The sequence below is a fragment of the Drosophila nasuta genome, chromosome X, assembly GCF_023558535.2.
Source record: "Drosophila nasuta strain 15112-1781.00 chromosome X, ASM2355853v1, whole genome shotgun sequence".
NCBI lineage: Eukaryota > Metazoa > Arthropoda > Insecta > Diptera > Drosophilidae > Drosophila > Drosophila nasuta.
This window is the reverse complement of record NC_083459.1, coordinates 7,544,806-7,564,792: the sequence shown is the minus strand read 5'-3', so window position 1 is coordinate 7,564,792 and position 19,987 is coordinate 7,544,806. Positions and strand designations below refer to the sequence as shown.

General features: G+C 42.0%; 1 protein-coding gene across 2 annotated transcripts; it reads left to right on the top strand.

Moving 5' to 3' along the window:
* Positions 1 to 155: 155 nt before the first annotated feature.
* Positions 156 to 14,115, top strand: LOC132795989 (proton channel OtopLc). 2 transcript variants are annotated; one of them, XM_060806982.1, is made up of 7 exons: positions 156 to 383; positions 1,216 to 3,660; positions 9,941 to 10,759; positions 10,847 to 10,964; positions 11,771 to 11,867; positions 11,930 to 12,115; positions 12,185 to 14,115. In XM_060806982.1, the coding sequence occupies exons 2-7, from the start codon at positions 1,523 to 1,525 to the stop codon at positions 13,486 to 13,488; spliced, it is 4,662 nt and encodes a 1,553-aa protein (XP_060662965.1). In that variant the 5' UTR covers positions 156 to 383; positions 1,216 to 1,522; the 3' UTR covers positions 13,489 to 14,115. The 2 variants fall into 2 exon arrangements, with proteins under 2 accessions (XP_060662965.1, XP_060662964.1); XM_060806981.1 differs by having other exon boundaries at positions 9,938 to 10,759.
* Positions 14,116 to 19,987: the final 5,872 nt, after the last annotated feature.

Here is a 19,987-nt window from a genome sequence, read left to right as displayed (position 1 = left end):
TTGAGAGCGCTCTCTTTATGCCTCCGGCAATGGCAGCGGCAATGGCTTCGGCTTCAGCTCCGGCTGATGCTGGCGCTGACGCTGGCTGAGAGGCTGCGACGGGGCATTGGCGCAGCTTTGTCTCGTGCTGCTGTTTCATTCTAGAATTAAGTGCCGCCGCAGCAGGAATCGCAAAAAAATTCCAGCGTCAGACGCGCGCTCCGTGTGCCCCCAAAAAAAGTCCGGAACCGCAAAGCGAAACCGTAACCGAAGCGAATCGCGAACGTGAAAGTTAACGTGTAACGGTAAACGGCAACGTTAATTGCAAACAAAAACAGGACATAAAAACGAATACAACAAAATCAAAAAGTTATTCACAAACATTACAATTGGTTATAGTTTTGGTTAGTTTAATCACGTTGCAAAAAAAAAAAAGAAAGCAAAAAAGGAAGCCCAATCCCTGCCCTACAAAAACACATACGCAATATTTTTGGTGTACACACACCAACACCAACGCACACACACACACACACACACACACACATGGAAAGCGAGATTCACAGGATGAGCCACAAACACGTCCTTTTAGCCGCAGAAGCAGCAGCAGCAGCAAAGCATTATTTTGCGTTGGCGTCGCAGTCGACGTCAGCATTGACTGCGGCTTCGCATTTGGCATACATAAAGTTGTTTAACCGTTACAATTCAAAAGCTTTGCTGCTTTGCCGCTTAATGCAAATGTCTGCACTGCACTGCACTGCTTGGCGTAGATGTAAGAGTGTACTGTATGCGTGTGTATGTGTATGTGTGGGTGAGTGTGCGGTATTTGCATTCGTGTTTGTGTGCATTTGGTCAGTAAGTCAACAAGAACTGCGCAACAAACAAAACAAGCAAAACCAAAAAAAAGTACCGCTACTTCTTCGTCGTTTTGTTTCGGGGTTGTTGCGTTGTTGTTGTTGTTGTTGTTGTTGCGCCTTCCGTATTACGCGCTTTCGCAAAACACGCACACACACACGTACACGCATTGCGTAAATAGCCAAATGCGCAGCAAATGCAATTTGCCACGCCCCACACCACAGACGCCCCGCTCCACTCAACATTACGCGTGAGAGAGTAAGAGAGTGAGAGAGAGGCTGTGTTGATGACTTTGCTCTGCGTTCTACGCGCCCGTGTGTGTGTGTGTGTGTGCGTATGCTTGTGTGTTGGTGTGTGTACAGCTTTTGCTTTTGCATTTTATAGGGAGACTTGAGCCAAGTGGAAACAGGATACACAAAATGTGCGTAGGCGACACAAAGTGAAAAGCGCAAAACGGCGGAAACAATAACAAAAGCCGACGGGCGAACACAACAGTAACAGTAAGAGTAACAGTAAAAGCAGAAAACCCAAAAATCGCGAAAGGGAAAGGGAAAGCACAAACAATAACAACAACAATTTTCGCTGCACTTGTCTAAAGGAATTCAGCAAGTGAGCAAGCGAGAGCAGGCAACAGTAAGCAACAGCAGTGCGAGCGAGAGGCAGTGAGTGGGAGAGCGAGCGAGAGAGAGAGATGGATAGCTCGCCGGACTTGTCGCTGTCGCTGAAATTGCGACGCGGCTCGAGCGATTCACGCGACAATTTCTACATGGACTTTGCACAGGGCATCGACTCGGACATCGAAGAGGTGGACAACAGCAATGTGGGCAGCCAACTGGACGATGCTCTGGCCTCCGGATCGGGCATTCAACTGTTGCCGCCACCGCCGCCGTTGCCCACAGTGTCGCTGGTGAGCGAGGAGATGCTACTGCTGGTGGCACCACCGCCACCGCCAACCACGTTGCTCGGCCAGCCGCTGGCCACGGTCACGGAGACGGACGATATGCCGCCGCCAACCCCAACACCGCCGCCACAACAGCAACAGGAGGATGAGCAGGAGCTGAACGAGGAGGCTGAGAATTTAGCGACCGGTTCGCCGAGCAATTCGGTGCTGGAGCTGGAGCTTATACCGCCGCCACCATTATCGCCCATGGACGATGCCGGACTGCGCACGGATGGTGAGGAGACCGATGATGCCGATGAAGCAATCATTGCACCGCCTGCAGTCATGCAGCAGTCGCAGGAGGACAGCGCCGATGCGGATGCAGAGGCGGACGACGATGATGATGACAACGATGAGGATGAGGATGATGAAAAATCGACACCACCTCCCCCATTGCCACCACTGCCCTCGAATCTGTCATATGTGCAGGGCAGCGTCACGCCACCGCTGACCAAATCGCCATCCACATCGCCCTCACCGCCGGTGACACCGCCGCCGTGTCCACAGCTCAACATCTGCAAGATGGTCTCGCCACCAGCACAACATGTCAGCCAAATACCACCGTTGACTCCATCCTCGGAGAGTGAGGAGGAATCGCAGCCCAATTCGCCGCAGCCTATTCCACGAATTATCCCCGATCCGCTGCCGGCGCCCGAAGACACAGAGCAGGCCGCCGAGGGTGAACACGAGGTCGACGCGGATGTGGAGCCGTTGCCGGTGAGCGGAGGGCAGCAGTTGGCCGCCGAGGAGTATAGCAGATCGCTGGACAATGAGGATGAATCCACCACTATCACCACACCGCCCAGCAATGGCTATTCGGCATCCTCGATTATTGCACCGCCACCCGAGCACTTTGGCGAACTAGATGAGGATAGTTTGGGTGGAAGGGGTTTTGTTCCACCGCCGCCAGCAGGACTCGAAGATGCTAATCCTTTGTCCGACGATCTGCAGTCGCAGTCGCAGTCACAGCCGCAGGACATTGACGATGAGGAGCTCACCAAGGTGGAGACAGATGAGTTGTCCGTGGACAAGATGTCGCTTAATGTGGGCGACGATGACGACGACGATGATGATGAGGATGACGAGCCAGCTGACAGCATTAGCTCGCCGAGGGCTGCGAGCATTGCCAGTGGTGGCATCATGTCCACCAGTGGCGCCATCGCTGCCATGGCTGCGGGCAACGCAGCGATGTCCTCCAAGCCGGACAGTCGTGTTCCCAGTCGCAGCGGCAGCCAGAGATCGCGTACAGGCTCGTTGCATGGCTCACAACACGGTTCGCAACATGGTTCACAACACGGCTCGCTACATGGCTCGCAAGGTGGTTCACAACATGGCTCCCAGCAAGGTTCCCAAGCTGGATCACAGCCAGGCTCGCAGCCAGGCTCTCAGCATGGCTCACAGCCAGGTTCACAGCACGGATCACGCACTGGCTCACAGCATGGATCACGAGCTGGCTCGCAGCATGGTTCGCGTGCAGGTTCCCGCACCGGTTCGATTGCCTCGGCATCCGCTGCTGCCGCAGCCGCAGCCGCAGCACCGCCCGTGCTCTCCCCCCAAGCATCGCTAAAGTCACAAACATCGGTCAAATCGCTGACTTCGATCTCGGCTCGCAGTCCAGCTCCATCGCTGAAATCATCGCAACGCAGTGCTGAACGTGTGCAGAGTCCACCTGTTGGCGAAGGTGCACCGGCGATGCCATCGCCACCATTGATGCGTAGCTCCCCTCCAGAGCTGGCGAAGAGTCCGCCGCGGCAGATGCACAGTCCGCCACGTATCACAACGCCACCGCGAGTCTGCAGCCCGCCGTTGGTCAGCAGCCCGCCCAAGTTGGCGGAAACAGCAGCAGCAGCTGCTGCCACAGTCAACGGTGCAGCCAAGGAGCAACCCAGGTGAGTCTTTTTATTGAAATTCCTGGTATTTGGCAGGGTCGAAAATAATCCTAAAGTTCAGTTGAACTTCAGAATGGAATCTAGAGTTTTTGTTCGTTCCATTTTTTTAAAAGGAAAGTTCACTTTACTAGACCGCAAACTAAACTAAGCACTCCGGAAACTTGCCAGGAAATTGTCCTTTTCCGAACTGTTGATAGTTCCGCTGCATAGTTTTTTTTTCCTAAGCCAATTCCATCGTTTAACTCGTTTAGTTTGTAATCTTATATTCAGCTATCCGAAGCACTTGTGTTTAACTCCACCTCATGCAAATGTTAAAATAACATTGCATAATTAATGCATTTCTTGCAATTCCCGCCAGATTCTCGTAACAAGCTTGAGATTATCATTAATTCTGTAAAAAATATTGAAATGCAGCCTCATATTAATTAGAACACATTCGATTTTTTAATGCTGTGATTTTCCCTTGATTTTGCATTGCTTTTCTTTCCCTGTAAGTTATTTGAGAAGATGATGTGGCACTTTAATAAAGGCAATTTCAACAGATTACGTTAGGTAGAGGAGCAGATCTTGAGACAGCGATACGAGGTCATTAGGTTTATAGTTTGAGCGCTTGACGTGTAATTCGATATCTATTTAAACCATCTAGGAAGAGAGGGACTTGTTCTCATTTTCTGCTTGATGGATTGATGATGTGCTGAGCTCTATGCTTGCATTATGATGAGCTTGCCTCTTCAAGCGGCAGACTTTCAACGTCAACGTGAACGTCAGCATCATCGACATGGACATGGACATTCCCTCGATGCCCTGCGGCTTCTCTTGTCTCGCACTTTATTAATTGCATAAGCGTTGCCATGACGCTGTCGCTCGTCGTCTGCCTCCATTAGTTTCTCTTAATAGCCGAGCCAAAACTGTTTAACTCATGCCACTCGAGGCTTGTCGCATGTTGCATGCTGCATGCTGCATGCTGCTTGTTGCTCTGGGCTCTTGTCAGACGCCTGCTAATGCGTCCCATCTCCCTCTTTCTCTCTCTGTGGAGTACACTATCTGTATCCAGCTATCTCTCTCTTGCCACTATGCATACAACAACTGATGTGCGCGTTGCTTTTACACTTTGCATTAATTAAACATCACGTTTCCAGTGCAACACCCTGACAAGTTGTGCAGGCATTCAGGTCCGCACGGCGTATGCGGCATTTTCTAGTGCGTATACGCGACGTTGGTTGGCACGTTGGGTGTCAGGCTGTTGATGCTGCTGCTGCTGCTGCTGTTACTTGTTAGCTGCCGAGTTGATTGCCTTGCCAACGAAACGAACAAATTGCGCAACAAGAAACGAGATGCTGCAGGTTGTTGTCCTCAGCCGATGTCACCTGGCATTGCATCAGCATCAGCATTGCCAGCGGGCTTTGATGCTTTTGCTGTTGCTGTTGCTGTTGCTGCTGACACAATTGAAAGCAACGTCTGGCCAATAGAACGCCCACAAGCTTAACCTCAAATACCCTCCCGCTAAATAGGTCAATTGCATGTTGGGCGTGGTGGACATGAGCGTTGTCCTGGACATGAGCGCAGAGCCCGGAAGCCGAAGCAGAAGCAACAGAAGCAGCAGCAGAAGCAACACATCCATTCAACGACTCCATTATTGCCTTTGCGGTTTTTGTTTACCCAACCGGGCGCTGACTAATGGACACACTTCCAGGCCAGTGCATATTCCTTCTCTGGCAACATTTATTTTGTATGCGTTTGTATGTGTTTGTGCGGAGGCAAAACGAAACGAAACGAAACGAAACGAGACAAAATGAATGCACCACAATGGCCAGCGGGAAATCACAGTCTGTGTTGTCACGAACTGTTATACTTTTAATTGCTTTGTGCACAAGAATTGTTTGTCCACTTCTACAGCCAATTATCGAATGCACTCAACAGGGCGTATGCTTAATGCCAATCGATTTGCGTGCAGAATACTACAAACCAAGCTTATGCAGTTGCTTCGATATGGTTACTTGTTGCCATTATTGACTGTCTAGACTTGTCAAAATCGAATTGCAAATTTGATTAATCACGATGTTGGTTAACATTTACTCTGCTTCCTTATGATATATAATATAATAAATATATAAACAGTGTTTGGAAATAGTTCAATTGTAGCATCAACTATTTTGGCTCAATATTAAGGTGTTTTATTTTGCGATTTAGATTTCTTAAAAATATATATACAGAATTAGTTAATGGTTTATGCACTGAATAAAAAACAACTCAATTCTGAGGTAGATCAATTTAAGAATTATTTAAAATGCGTTCAAAATAAAATTGCAACGCAACAATGAATTATTAATATTTTTGTGCTTTATTTCCATTATAAAAATTAATTAATTCGTTTATATTTATATATAGAATTTAGGAATAGTTCTTCTCATTTCTGAGCATCTTTAATTTAAGATAGATTTGAAATACGTTCAACATTGTATTGCTAAGCTGATTGAGCGTTTTATGTGATACTTGGAGACAACTATTTGTGGTCTATTGACCAAGAAATACTTGTAACTTGACTTAAGCTGCTTTTGCAATGCTTCAATTATGATTCGATTTCGATATCGATAGCTGCGCTTCCTGCTTCACTATTTACTATCAACCATCACAGGCTTAAAAATGTCTGAGCTTCGTGTTGCCGTGTGCGCTTGTTCAACTCTATTTATTGATTCGATATCGATATAAGTTGTGTGCTCAATTGAATAAAGCCGCTTTCGAGCGTTCAAGCTCACAACGTTACCTGTTCGCCAACTCGAACTCCTTCTGCATTCCGCCTGCCAACAAAGCTCTCCTTGACGTTCGCCAAGCCAGGCGCATCCATTTATTTATGCAACAGAGTCGTGTTGAGTTGAGTCGAGTTGAGTTGAGTTGAGGACGCGGCAACGACAACACGACAGTGTGCAACACACGAATGTGGCAGGTTAACAACCCCAAAGTAGAAGCGCCATAAAGTATGCAGCACGCTTTTAGAAATCTGATTACAAGAGCGCTTGAGTGCATGACCCACAGTGCCACACACACACTCACACATACAAACACACACACACAGAGCAGCTCCTGCGGCTTCAATCAACTTGCTGCTCGCCAGGACACTCGTCGTGTGCAACCGCATCCGCTTTTTCTCGTCTCTCGGTTTTTTTTTTGTTGTTGCCCTGTGTCAAGGTTATTTATAAGCTCCTCCACTTGTTGCCAGTTGCGCATAGTACGTGCCACGTACCCTTAATCCTGCCTAGTCGTAGTCCTTGCTCCTTGGCATCCTGGCATCCATCCGTGTCCATATGCCACATACAACCGACGTTAAGGACTCTCGTGCACATTTTGAAGTGCCGGCAACGCTCCACAATACTCTTGAGTGCTGCAACCACTCAATCTCAATCTGAATCTGAATCTCAATCTCAATCTCACTCTCAATCTGAATCTGTAACTCTGACTCGCTGAATCCTAATCCAAATCTAAAGTTCTATCTCAATCTAGTAAAACACATATGAATCTGAATCTAAAACTCAATGCTAAATCGGATAGTCGACAGCATTCAACACTCAACTTACTCGCAACTGTAGTTCTCAAGTGTTTGTGAATGCGAATGTGAATGCAAATGAATGACACTCACATGCGCAATGTTTCGTGTGAATAACCTCGAGTCAGCAAACAAACTAAACCAAACAAAGCATGTCAAAGTGAATTCTTATGGCAATAATTGACAACAAAAATAATAACAGATATTAGATGAAAATAAATTGCAGCTTAATTTAAGCAAATGTTTGCAGAGAATATTTAATTAAGCCTGTACTTGAGAAAGATTATTATGAAGAGCTCTTCAAGTTCTATTTAAATGAATCTATATATAGTATCATGACTTTGGTTGCGATAAAATTTGTACGACTTATTTAAGAAACACTTTTAGATGGTAGTCGGGAACGTGGTGGCTTTGGTAGACAATCTTGAATGTAGTACTATATACCAAATATTCGGTATATTTTAATAGTAATACCCTATTATATACCAAATATTCGGTATATTTTAATAATAATACTCTACTGTATACTAATATTCGGTATATTTTAATAGTAATACTTTATCATATACCAAATATTCGGTATATTTTAATAGTAATACTCTACTGTATACCAAATATTCGGTATCTTTTAATAGTAATACTCTATCATATACCAAATATTTGGTATATTTTAATAGTAATCTATGGTGATTTTAAAATTTAGCACTATATTGAATATAAAAGAATTCAATATATTTTGTATATATGGTATATTTTGGTATACTTTTGGTATACTTTTAAAATAATTCTGCAATGTTTTTGCTCTTATTGAAAGTAGGTAGCGAATATCTCACAGTCGAGTGTGCTCGACTTTCTTACTTATCTTTGCCTAGCTTTATTTGTTGGTGTATGTTGTATCTAAGATTTTAATTTAGATATGCATAACATATTTCAATCAAAGCTCTCAGATTGCATTTTGTAGTTTTTTGTTGTTGTTGTTGTAGTTAGGATTCGCTTTTAATTCACCTGTCTGGCTGTCTCGTTTGTGCCTCAATTGCTGCGCTGTGCGATGCGCTGCGCCTGACAGGCATTCAGGAATCCCAGTTTGTCGCTTCGTCATCTAATCGCATCAAGCTGGAATTGTGCTATATATATATACATATATACATATTTCAAATTTTTTTCATTTCTATTTCCATATTTTTTTTTTTGTGGTTTGTGCGATTAGTTTCAATTGTGAACGTGGGCAGAGCCCCATTTCCAGTCCCCAATCTCTCCCCGAAAATCTCAGTTCCAGTCGCAGCCGCAGGTCTTTCATTAGTTGCTCATTTTTTCTCTTTCTCTCTGTTGCTGTTATTAAGTGCAATTTAGTGGTATGTTCTCGACATAGATATAACACAACCGAATCGGGATGGAGGGGGTAGATTGCGGTTAAGCGAACCGCAAAAGCCGTATGTGTGTGTGTGTCTGTGTGTGTGTGGGAGTGAATGTAGCGAACACAGAATTGAAACAGTCGCTGAAAATCAGCTGCTCACTATGATGACAATGACCATGTCATGGCTACTTCTATAGTATGCACAACAAACACACACCAAACTGTATAATTTCCCCAATCAAACAAACAAACAAACACTTTTTCCCTCTGCTATCTGATTGCCGCAAATTGTGGGACGCTTTTGCATTATGAAATACAAATATTAATTATTTGCATCTGTCTGAAAATAATATACATATTATATTTTAATCTTTCAGTAATTTATATAAAAAAAATATGTTTGGTCTTAGAAGAGTTAAGAGTATTGATCTATTTAACTTTTCAACTTAAACAGTTTCAAATGGAAACCAGCAAAAATAATATAATCTTTACTATAATAGACATTCAGATGGAGTAGCTGCTTAATTAAAAAGTGATCCAAAAATTCGTATATTTTGTGCAAAAAAACTACAGCTACTTTGTATGTCATTTAATGCTATTAAATTTCCCGATATACAAAAAGAGGATTTAAATGAAGAATACTTTACATAGCTAAAGACTTTTTAGCCGCATCTTTGACTTGATGCTTTACCTTCACATTTAAATTAAAAAAAATGCATAAGCTGTCGGGAGGAAATAATATGTGTTGTTGGGAAAAGATGTTAAAATTTGTGTCGGTTGCGTATACATAATATTTTGACATGCTCGTGCTTTGACCTTTTCTTGTGTGCTGCGAATTTCGCGTGCGGAAGATGAGTGCGAAAAATTGATGGCTGATGAACTGTGTTCACTTGAATGATGAGTACTCGCCGTTAATCTAATGTGAATCTTTTGTGGCCTTTTTTTTTTGGAGTGCCACACAATGAAGAACGACGTCGTCGCTTCGGCGGAAGTGTCTGGCACCCAAAATGATGAGGAATTTCTCCCCACACAACAAGTGTGACACTGTGTGTGACTGAATGTTTGCTGTTGATGTTGCTGTTGCCCCATGGCAACAGCTAGTCGATTATTTAATTAAGCCCCAGCAAACAGCAGCAGCATCATCAGCATCAACAGCAGCAAACAGCAGCAGCTCTTGTCCAGTTTGTGTGTTGTCTGCTGCTGTCTGCAGATCTGCGCGAATCAAAACCAAAACGGGGCCTCATGCAAATCCAACAATCGCTGTCGCCAATCAGTCGACGAATCGACGTCGCTCAACGTTGCAAACCCAAGCGGAATACCAGCGAACTCTCGACTCGACTGTTCTCCAGCTAATCCCCAATGTCTTCCACTTCCACTTCCAGCAGCAACAGCAGCAGCAATAGCAACAGCAACCAGAGCAACAAAAGCGCCATTGCAGCGGAGCAACCATTGGCCAGCATCAGCTACAAGGACGAGCAGAAGACGAGCGACGTGGATGCCCCCGCACCCGCTCCCGCTCACACTACAGCTGCAGTCACTAGTCAGCCGCCGCGGACGCATTTCACGAGCAGCCATCATCACTATCATCTGCCACATCAGTTTCAGCATCCGCATCATCAGAATCACCACACGCATCACAGCGTACGCGTGGCCACGCCCACTGTGCCCAGCAGCTATGCGCCGCCCCCCGCTGGACAGGACATCGAGGGCACGGGACGCTCACCCGTCTACGCACATCGCGCCATTGCGCCCGTGCTGAGCAGCAGCGCCATGCTGGGTGCCACGCCCACCGAGGCAGTGGCTAATGTGTCGCCGGGTCGGCTATCGGCGCGTTCGGGTTCGCAGCATCATGTGACCATCGATGAGTCCAGTTTGCCGCACAAGAGCAGCTTGGAGAGCGCCGGACCAAGTGGTTTGATCGTTGGCGGCGGTGATGGCGATGCCAACGATGATATTGGACAGGCTACAACTGGCGGCGGAGGAGGCGGGGGAAGTGGAGGTGGCGGCGACAGCTCGGAGCCGCCTTCATCGCCGGGCAGCAGCTCGCAGCGGCAGCTGAGTCAGTCGGCGGATGGCGAGCGACAAGCTGGCCAATTGGCCTTGATGTATCACTCGCATCAGCTGACCAACTATCCGGTGATGCCGGCCATCAAGCGCACCCATCGTCCCTCTTTCGTCTATCCGCCGATGCCGCGCGTCAAAGCGTAAGTAGCGAGTACTTTTCTTACTCCATCCTCAACTCAACTTTTTCTCTCTCGCTCTCTTTTTCTCTCTCTCTCTGTCTCCTGCAGCGGCGATGCTCTGGCTACACTCTTCTCGGCTCTCTATGGCAAACTGCTCGTCGTTATGGGCGTCGCCTTTCCCATGGCCGAAGTCATTTCCACCTACATTCCGCCATCGTTCTATGAGGTTAGTATTTATCGTCCCAACTGATCTGATTACAACACGGTCGCATCTTTGTTTTTCCTCTTTTATTGCCTTTGCTGCTTTTTTATTATTTTACAACTTGCTCTCATTGTTATTTTTTTTTTTAATACGTTTTGGTTCTTTTCAATACTTTTAAGTATTTCCATTGTTTAGGACTTGCAACCATTCTTTCTTACTTTATATCTGCTATTCAGTCTGCAATTTCTGCTTTTCTTTTTTTTAGAATTTGCATAATCGTTTTTTATTTTATTTATTCTTTTCTGCTTCAAATACTCTCTTGTTTTTATTGGCATTTCATTTCCTTGAAGTTCATACTCAACAATACTTTCAAAAGTAGAGTTTTTCTACATTTAAAATTCATTAATTTTCTTCATTCTGTTTTTTCCATAATCATTCATTAATTCATATTCATACTTTCTTAGTTGAAATCCATATTCATAACTTTTAAAAGTCTTCGTTTTTTTTTTATTGTTGATTACTTTAAATATTTGAAATATACACAAATTTCGTATAACATTTTTCTATTTCTGTAAATATTTCTTATTTGTTTTTTAACCTTGTTGCCGAATACACATTGAATTAAATGTATTTTTGTCCAGTTTTAAATTTGCCTGACAAATTCAAAGATTTTGAAATTATCTTTCTAGATCAAAGCATTTTCTTGTTTTGCTACTAGTAACTTTTATTATTTTTATTTACTTAATTTTAAAATGCATTTAATGCATTGATACTTATTTTGTATAGACAGTTCACTTAATTTTCCTCTCTATCTGTATCTCTTTCGGCAGGTCTACTACTTGTATTTGTACATTGGCAGCATGATCTTTCTGTTCTTCATGTACGCCACTCTGCTCTGGGGACGTCCCAAGTTGCCCGTGCCCATAGGTAAGTGAAGACACATTAAATTCTCTCATGCTTTAGTCTCTAAGCAACATTCACTTTTGCAGCCACATCGCCCAGCAAGTCAACAGCCAAAGCGAGTGGCTCGGACAGCCTGGATGAGTCGGATACGGACAGCACATCGACGCATCGTCGCATTCCGCCTCCTATACAGGTGCGTCGTCCATCGCTGCTGTCTCCGCTGGGCAGGCAGCATCACTATGGCAGCTTCTATCTGCGCATGGGCGCTGTGGGTATGTCAAAAAATCCCCATAAATCCAACTCAGTTAATCTTTAATTAAACACTCCTTTCTCCTCTACAGCCTTTGGTATTGGTAGCATGATCTATTCGGGTCTGGAATTTGGTCAGTACTTTGAGCTGAATCCGGATACAAAGTGCCACAATGTGCTGCTCGCTCTGACGCCAGCCACACGCATGGCTTTCATCTTCATACAGATGTACTTCATTTTCCTCAACAACGAGCAGATCAAAGTGTATCGCTACAAGATCATCGCACGCTTCGGTCTCATGCACATGATCGGCACCAATCTTGCCGTGTGGCTCAATGTGCTCATCCAGGAGACGAAACACGAGATACTCACCTTCTACAATCCCGAGAATCGCACGCTGCGCATCTCCCATCGCATCCCTGGACATTCGCGTGGTCATGCGGTGATCGCACACGATCCCACGGCGCATTTGCGTGTGCCTCGCGGCTTGAAGGGTCCGTATCAGATCTTTGAGTGTCGACGTACGAACATCATTGGCACCTTGGTGCAGGATGCATCGCCCTTCCTCTTCCCTTGCACCATCGAGTACTCGCTGATCTGTGCGGCCATCTTGTATGTGATGTGGCGCAGCATCTCGCGACCACAGACACCAACGCCCCAGCGTCCGGACATGATCAGTTCTCCGATGAAGCGTTCGCCTCATCATTATTCCGTGGACTGTGCACGTGCCCATAAAGGATTGTTTGTGGGCATACTCATTCTGGTGCTCACCATCATCTCGCTGATCATCTTCTTTGTGCTCATCTCACGACCCGACTTCGTTTCGCTTGCCGTCACAGAGGTGACGATCTGTGAGCTGCTGATCTATGGCACCGCCACGATTGCCACGCTGCTGGGCATGATCCAGATTCGGCATCTGCAGTACGATGCGTATCGCAGCTTCTCGCTGGACGACATTCTTCTGGTGGGTGCTCAGACGGGTTCGTTTCTGTACAACATATTCACGGTGATTGCCGGACACTTTACGCTCCGCAGCGATGACATGTTGGTGCCGATCAATGCGCTCGCTTCGATCGTGCAGACCGCGTGCCAGACGATGTTCATACTCGATGCTAGTCGAAGGCAGGCGGTAAGTCCGGAGCATTTGAGGAAGAAGCCGGGCAGGGAAATTGTCACATTTATGCTGGTGGTGAACTTGGCCATGTGGGCGATAAGTACGCTGGAGAAATCGCGAGCCGAATCGCATCCCATTCAGCTGAATTTCTATGGGCTGTGGGCCTGGACCATCATCACGCATGTGTCGATGCCGTTGGCCATCTTTTATCGGTTCCATTCGACGGTGTGCTTGTGCGAGATCTGGAAGCGGGCGTATAAACTGAAGCCGACGTACATGTGAGAATTCGCCCGCTCGCGCATTCAGAGCATTGCGCAGCAGCAGCAATTCTGTGAGGATCTCAAGACGAATCTATCGTACTGCTATTGCTCGACAACGTTGGCCGGTGGCGAGCTCGAAACGGTCGAGGAGGTGGACAGCGGCAATGGTAATGGAAATGGAAATGGCAGTGGAAATGGCAGTGGAAATGGAAATGGAGCAGGAAATGATAATGTTGAGGCTGGAGTTGGAGCTGGAGCTGACGCTAACGAACTGGAAGGCGAACAGGGCGGCGGCAGCGGAATTAGCCGGTTGGAACGGCCACCAGCCCGCGCCCTGTCGCCGCATAGCCTCAACACGGAGAAGGCCTTCTGTCCGGTCTATGTCATAAACGGTGAATGAGTTTACGCGCACTTTGAGTTCATCGACGCCCTCAGCGGCAATGAGCTCACCTTTGTTTAACCCCACTCCAATTCCAAGTCCAAATTCGAGTTCCAAGTCCCAATCGCCCCCTTTGCGCCCGCCTTCCACTCCCCACCATAGCTAGCGAGTAGGCAACATAAAAGAAAAGAAAGCAAGAACATCACCCACCATTTTTGAGAACCACCTTCACTGTCTTTTAACCCCAACAACAAAAAAAAAAAAAACAAAGGCGGGTGCGAAAGGAACAGCTAAACATATCCGCTAGATGGAATGAAATGAAAACGATCTGAAGATCTGACGATCTGAAAATGAAAAGCAATCTCAAGTGTGCATGAAAAGTGTGAGCGAGAAAGAAAAGTTGAAAACTTGAATACGATACGATACATTATACATTATACTAAATATGATAATACATATTAATAGATGATGTCACACACACTTAACGTTTAATCACAAAGTTAGTTACATGTTGATTGAAATATAGATGCAAAAGTCACTTCACCGAACACGAGTTGTGAAACATTAAAGTAAAAACATATATACATACATCGTTTAACTGCGCCGATATTTCGCAGTGCAGTATATGCAATATACATTAGTATAATCAAGAGAGTTCGATTAAACGATTTAGAAGATATCATATAGTTGGCATCTGAATGAATATGAACTATTGAACGTAACATTAAGAAGTTTCTTCTTCATCAACATTAACATTAACATGAACATGAACATGAACATCAACATCAAGATTTAACATCAACATAAACCCCACCAAAAAAATGCGAGCGATAAAGTCAAACAACCACGAAAAGTATTAACTATATACAGAAGATATATATACATAGTCGAGTAAGCCTAGATGTATTTGCAAATGTTTCAAGAACAACAAAAAGAACAAAAAACAAAAAAGAATATCAAAAAGGAATGCAATGAAACTACGTACTATATACAAACATACAATACATTTACATATATACACACATTATAAAGATTTAAGATTACAACAATTACGTAATTATTGTACTTTTCGATTAATCTTGAATGCATTCTTATAGATTTGTAGGATCCAAAATTTTTGATTGTTGACAAACACCTCGTTTATTATTATTATTATTAATTACTATGATTGTTGACTTTGAGTTTGTTGAATTGCAAATTTCTAGATTTAGTAAATGTTTGATGATATTATGATACTTGGTACTTGTTAAGCGCTTCGTTCGTTTCTCTCTTCCCACTCTCTTTATAAAGAAACCACCCCCTTGTGATAATTTACTTACCAAATGCTTGTTCAAATTGTTCAACTCGCTCTCTGACTTATTTACGAATTAACGGCAAAAAAAAATAAAAAAACGCAAAAAGCAAATACTTAGCTAAGACCTACGAGTAGTATCGAAAGTTTTTATAATACTCGTACATTCCATACTATATGTATTAGTAATGTCAAATCTATTCAGTATTTCATAAGACCCACAACGTTAGAAGGACAAATCACCAAAAAAAAAAACAAGATGGAAAAACAAACGCACAAAGCAAAGCAAAGCAAAGCAAATGAAAATGAAACGAACAACTATGTAATGTATTTTTTAAAATACTTAAGAGAGAAATCACATTTTTTTTTAAATAAATAAATAAACAATGAAATCCAAAAACTACCATAAAGGTATAGGATATATATATGTATCTACAATATACAGAATAATAATATATATGTATACAAAAAAACCAACTAAAAATACTATGCATAAGTTTTTAATATTTTCTCTTGTATATTTTTCAAAATGCCAAAGAAGTTTTTACTTAGCCTAAGTTGAATATTGCTTTCTATGACTAACATACTATATGGTATGTATATCTCTATCTGTATGGAGAATATCCACATATAGATGCGATATTTCTCTCTCGTATTCTTATGTACTTGGAACCAAAACGATTTGAGTTCGAATTTGAAAATACACAGAAAGTATTGTGTATTCGAGTTATGCATCAACTAACGAATATTTATATAGATATATAGTATATATATGCATATATGTACGATGTGTATGTATAACTTAGTTATCTCAATTTTATATGTATTCGAAACTAAATTTTTAACTAGTATAACTGTAACTTTGTATGCATTTTCTTACCATGTATTTATTATACAACAACAAAAAAATAAAAGAAAAATCAAAAAAAAAACTTGGACACTGCTCAAAATCAAACTCGATGAAACGAATATGGCAAATCAAAAATTGAAAAACCAAAAAGAAAAACTATATATTAGAATTTATTACAACTAGTTACTAGTTACGAAATGAATTCGATACACCCACACCCACACCAACACACACACACACACACACACCAACACTCACTGACACATTAGAAGTTGTGTGGCAAACTCATATTCCAGTAGCCAAAAAAAGGAAAAAAAGAAAAGTAATGAAAATAAATATTGCAAAAAAAGAAAAGAAAAGAAAAGTAAAGAGAGAACATTCATGTTATTATACCCGAAAACCAAGAGAGAAAATAACCCGCATTTGATTAGCAACTTTTTTGAATTACAATAAATGATAAAACATATATACAAACTTAAATCAATTCTTCTTATTCATGGATTGGTGGGTGGGGATGGGGATAGGGGAAGTGAATCCGATCATGGTTAAATATTTAATGCACAAGAAATTGACTTAACATGCAACGCCATTTCTTCTTTGTGGGTCAAGTTAAGTGCCAACGGACACTTCACTTGATACTTGCCGAGAGAGAGCGAGCGAGAGGGAAGGGAAGGGAATGGAAAGGAAAAAGAGAGCGGGTGCCTTCAATTGTTCTACAAACAATAATTGCCATAATTATGCCTCAGAATGGGAGCAGCCAGCCAGCAAATAAGCAGACAGAAAGAGATAAATGAATGTAACTATCAAGGAAATGAATACACAAGTGTTTCCAACTGCCGAGAAGAAGTCGCCGAGAAATTCGCAGTTTATAACTCGATATGGGCATGTATCCTGAGCTCTGAGCTCTGAACTCAGCTCTGAGAGCGTGCGAATCCCCAATTGTATTTTTATTTGATGTCTAAGGGTTGCAAAGAGCGCGCGTATCCCAGCCCAACAAAAAAAATTTGCGACTGTGCAAAGGAAGATGCAGCTTCCCCAGGCATTAGTCTCGCTCTCGCTCTCTCTCTCTCTCTCTCTCTCTCTCTCTCTGCACAGTATTGCCAGCTCGCTCGCTGTGTGGATGCTGTGTATGTGCATTGCCCCTGATTTGCGCTGCAGTTTTGTGGATGCTGTTTTCAAGTTATATACCACATACATATGTATGTATGTATGTACGTATATAAAGAGCAACCCAACCCACGTCTCACATTATGTTATGTTGTGTTATGTGTTATGTGTGAGTATACCATGTACTAACTGACTGCTTACCCGGGATTTGAACCACGCCCTGGCCAACTGAGCTGGCCAAAAACTAGGTTAGCGTTGCCTTTCTGCCTTTCTGCCTTTGCGTTGCTTTCTTTTCATTCTTCCCAATTCCAATCGCTGCCTCATTTTTTATTCATTTCGTATTTTTCATTATTGTTTGTTGACTTCATTACGTGCAGCAGTTACTGTTGCTGCCTGCTGCCTGCCTGTCTAATTCAATTAGCATTTTATTTGGGTCTCGCCTTTGTCAACAGGCACAACAGGCAAAAGGACACAATTCGACTGCATGCATGACCACATCACATCACACCGCACCGCACCGCATACCACACCCATTCCTCTGCACCTCTATAACACGTATAAATATATACAAATGTCCACTCCCACCCACACACACACACACACCACCCACAATCGTAGTGGGCGCGCCGCATTGCAATTAGATACAAAAACAAGTTTACACAAATGCACCCTGTTTGGCGGCAAACTAAAGCCCAAAAAGGTGAATGTCCTTTGCCACATTTTTCACGCATGCGCCACGCATATCACACACAGACACAATCGCAGCTCGCAGCCAAACAGCAAACGGACCACAGAGTCGAAAAAATGTTCAGGAAAAAATAGCAAAATTGCTGAAGAAATGTTGCAACGCTTCTCTGCATCCTGCAGCCATGTCGCACCTCTTGAGTACTGCCATGTCCTTATAGGCATACTTCTGCAGTATTAACTGTACAGCTGTGTATTGGTGTGTGTGTGTGTGTGTGTGTGTGCGTGTTGAGGCACGCACAGACACGCACAATCACGCAAACTCCTTTCGCGAAAGAGGCATGCCAACAGACTTCGTGCACTTCGCAGTTCTTCACTCCACTCAAGAGAAGAAGCTTAAAATCATATTCACAAAGCTAAATGTGGTATGATCTGGGTAGACAAACCTCTTATTTTATTTTTATCTTAAAGCTCTATTTTTTTGTTAAAAATATTGCATCATTTGTTATATTTATTCTTTTGTGGTGGGAAAGTTCTGTCTGCATGATAGAAGAAGAAGAAGAGTATCCCGTTCTAATGTGACCTATTTTCGAATAATTCCGCATTTAGTATATATAATTGATATAACATATCCCACCAAAAGAAAAGGTTTTAGATTATATCAATGTTATTTTTTAGGCCGATGTTTGGCTAATTATACTGAATTAGTTTTGCCAACAAATTATATATATATATATTATATATATATATATATATATATATATATATATATATATATATATATATATATATATATATATATATATATATATATATATATATATATATATATATATATATATATATATATTATATTATTATTATATATTATTATTATTATTATATTATTATTATTATTATTATTATTATTATTATTATTATTATTATTATTATTATTATTATTATTATTATTATTATTATTATTATTATTATTATTATTATTATTATTATTATTATTATTATTATTATTATTATTATTATTATTATTAAAACAAACCAAATAAAATTGCCAAAATATACATAACTTAAGTATGTATATTATTTTTGTTCTATGAATTCGATATAGTGTAATTTTATTTATTTATTTATCGTTAATACAAACTTAACCTTTGATCTATCATATATCTAATAACCCCCTTGATCTCCTCTTTAGTCCACCCAACGTACACACGTAAAAAAAATTATAAGTTTTCTGTCATTCTACTTGTCATAGAATTTACTTATTATCTTTAGATAGATAGATTGTAAATAAATAAAGAATATATAAAAAAAATATATATATATCTAAAAAACACATTGAAATAAATGTTTTGTGGAACCCAACATATTACGTTTTATTTAATTATTTTATTTTTCTCATTTTTTTTTAGCATGATCAGTCAAAATTTCCGACATATTTTACTCTGCATTTTGTATAATTTTATTTAAATAGTCAGCTTCTACTTATGATCATTTTCCTATGCTTTTCATCTTCAAGGAATTATTTCTTACTTTTTTTTCTTCCCACTTTAGCGTATTTTGGTTTTTTTTTGTAAATTTATATTTTCAGTTTTCGAACATTAATTTCTTAATTTTGTGATTTTTGTCTGACTTTCATAATTCACAATTTCTTCATTTTTGGTTCAACTTTAATTTGTATTCAACATACTATATAGTATAACATATCTGTGTATGATTCTTATTTTGGTAATTTTATTTCATTAGTTTTGTTGTTGGTTCTCGTAACTTTGCCACACTTCTGCCATGGCGCATTCATTCAACTTAAGCAGACCCTTGAGTGCCATCGCAGACATTAAGTGAAATATTGCAACTTCTAGCAGACAGATAAGTTTCTCCACACATAACATACTTATAAGTTATTAATAGTTATGTGTGGCATGTGCAAATTCCCGTTAGTTGTTTAATTATGCAATCTGTCGCATTTCCCACAAAAAGAAAAGCACGTGCTTTTTTCTCTTTATGCCAGACAGTCGACATGATTGTTGAACTATTGTGGATTATCATCATCATCTTCGCCATCATCATTATCTCGCTGTCAACATCATTGCATTTTGTCTGTTAATTCGCACAACGAATGCCGTGTGCAGCAGACTGCGAAAATGGCAACAGCAAAGCCAAAGCTAAAGCGAAAAGCAACAGCAGCAAGTGCGAGTATCGTAAACACTTACGAT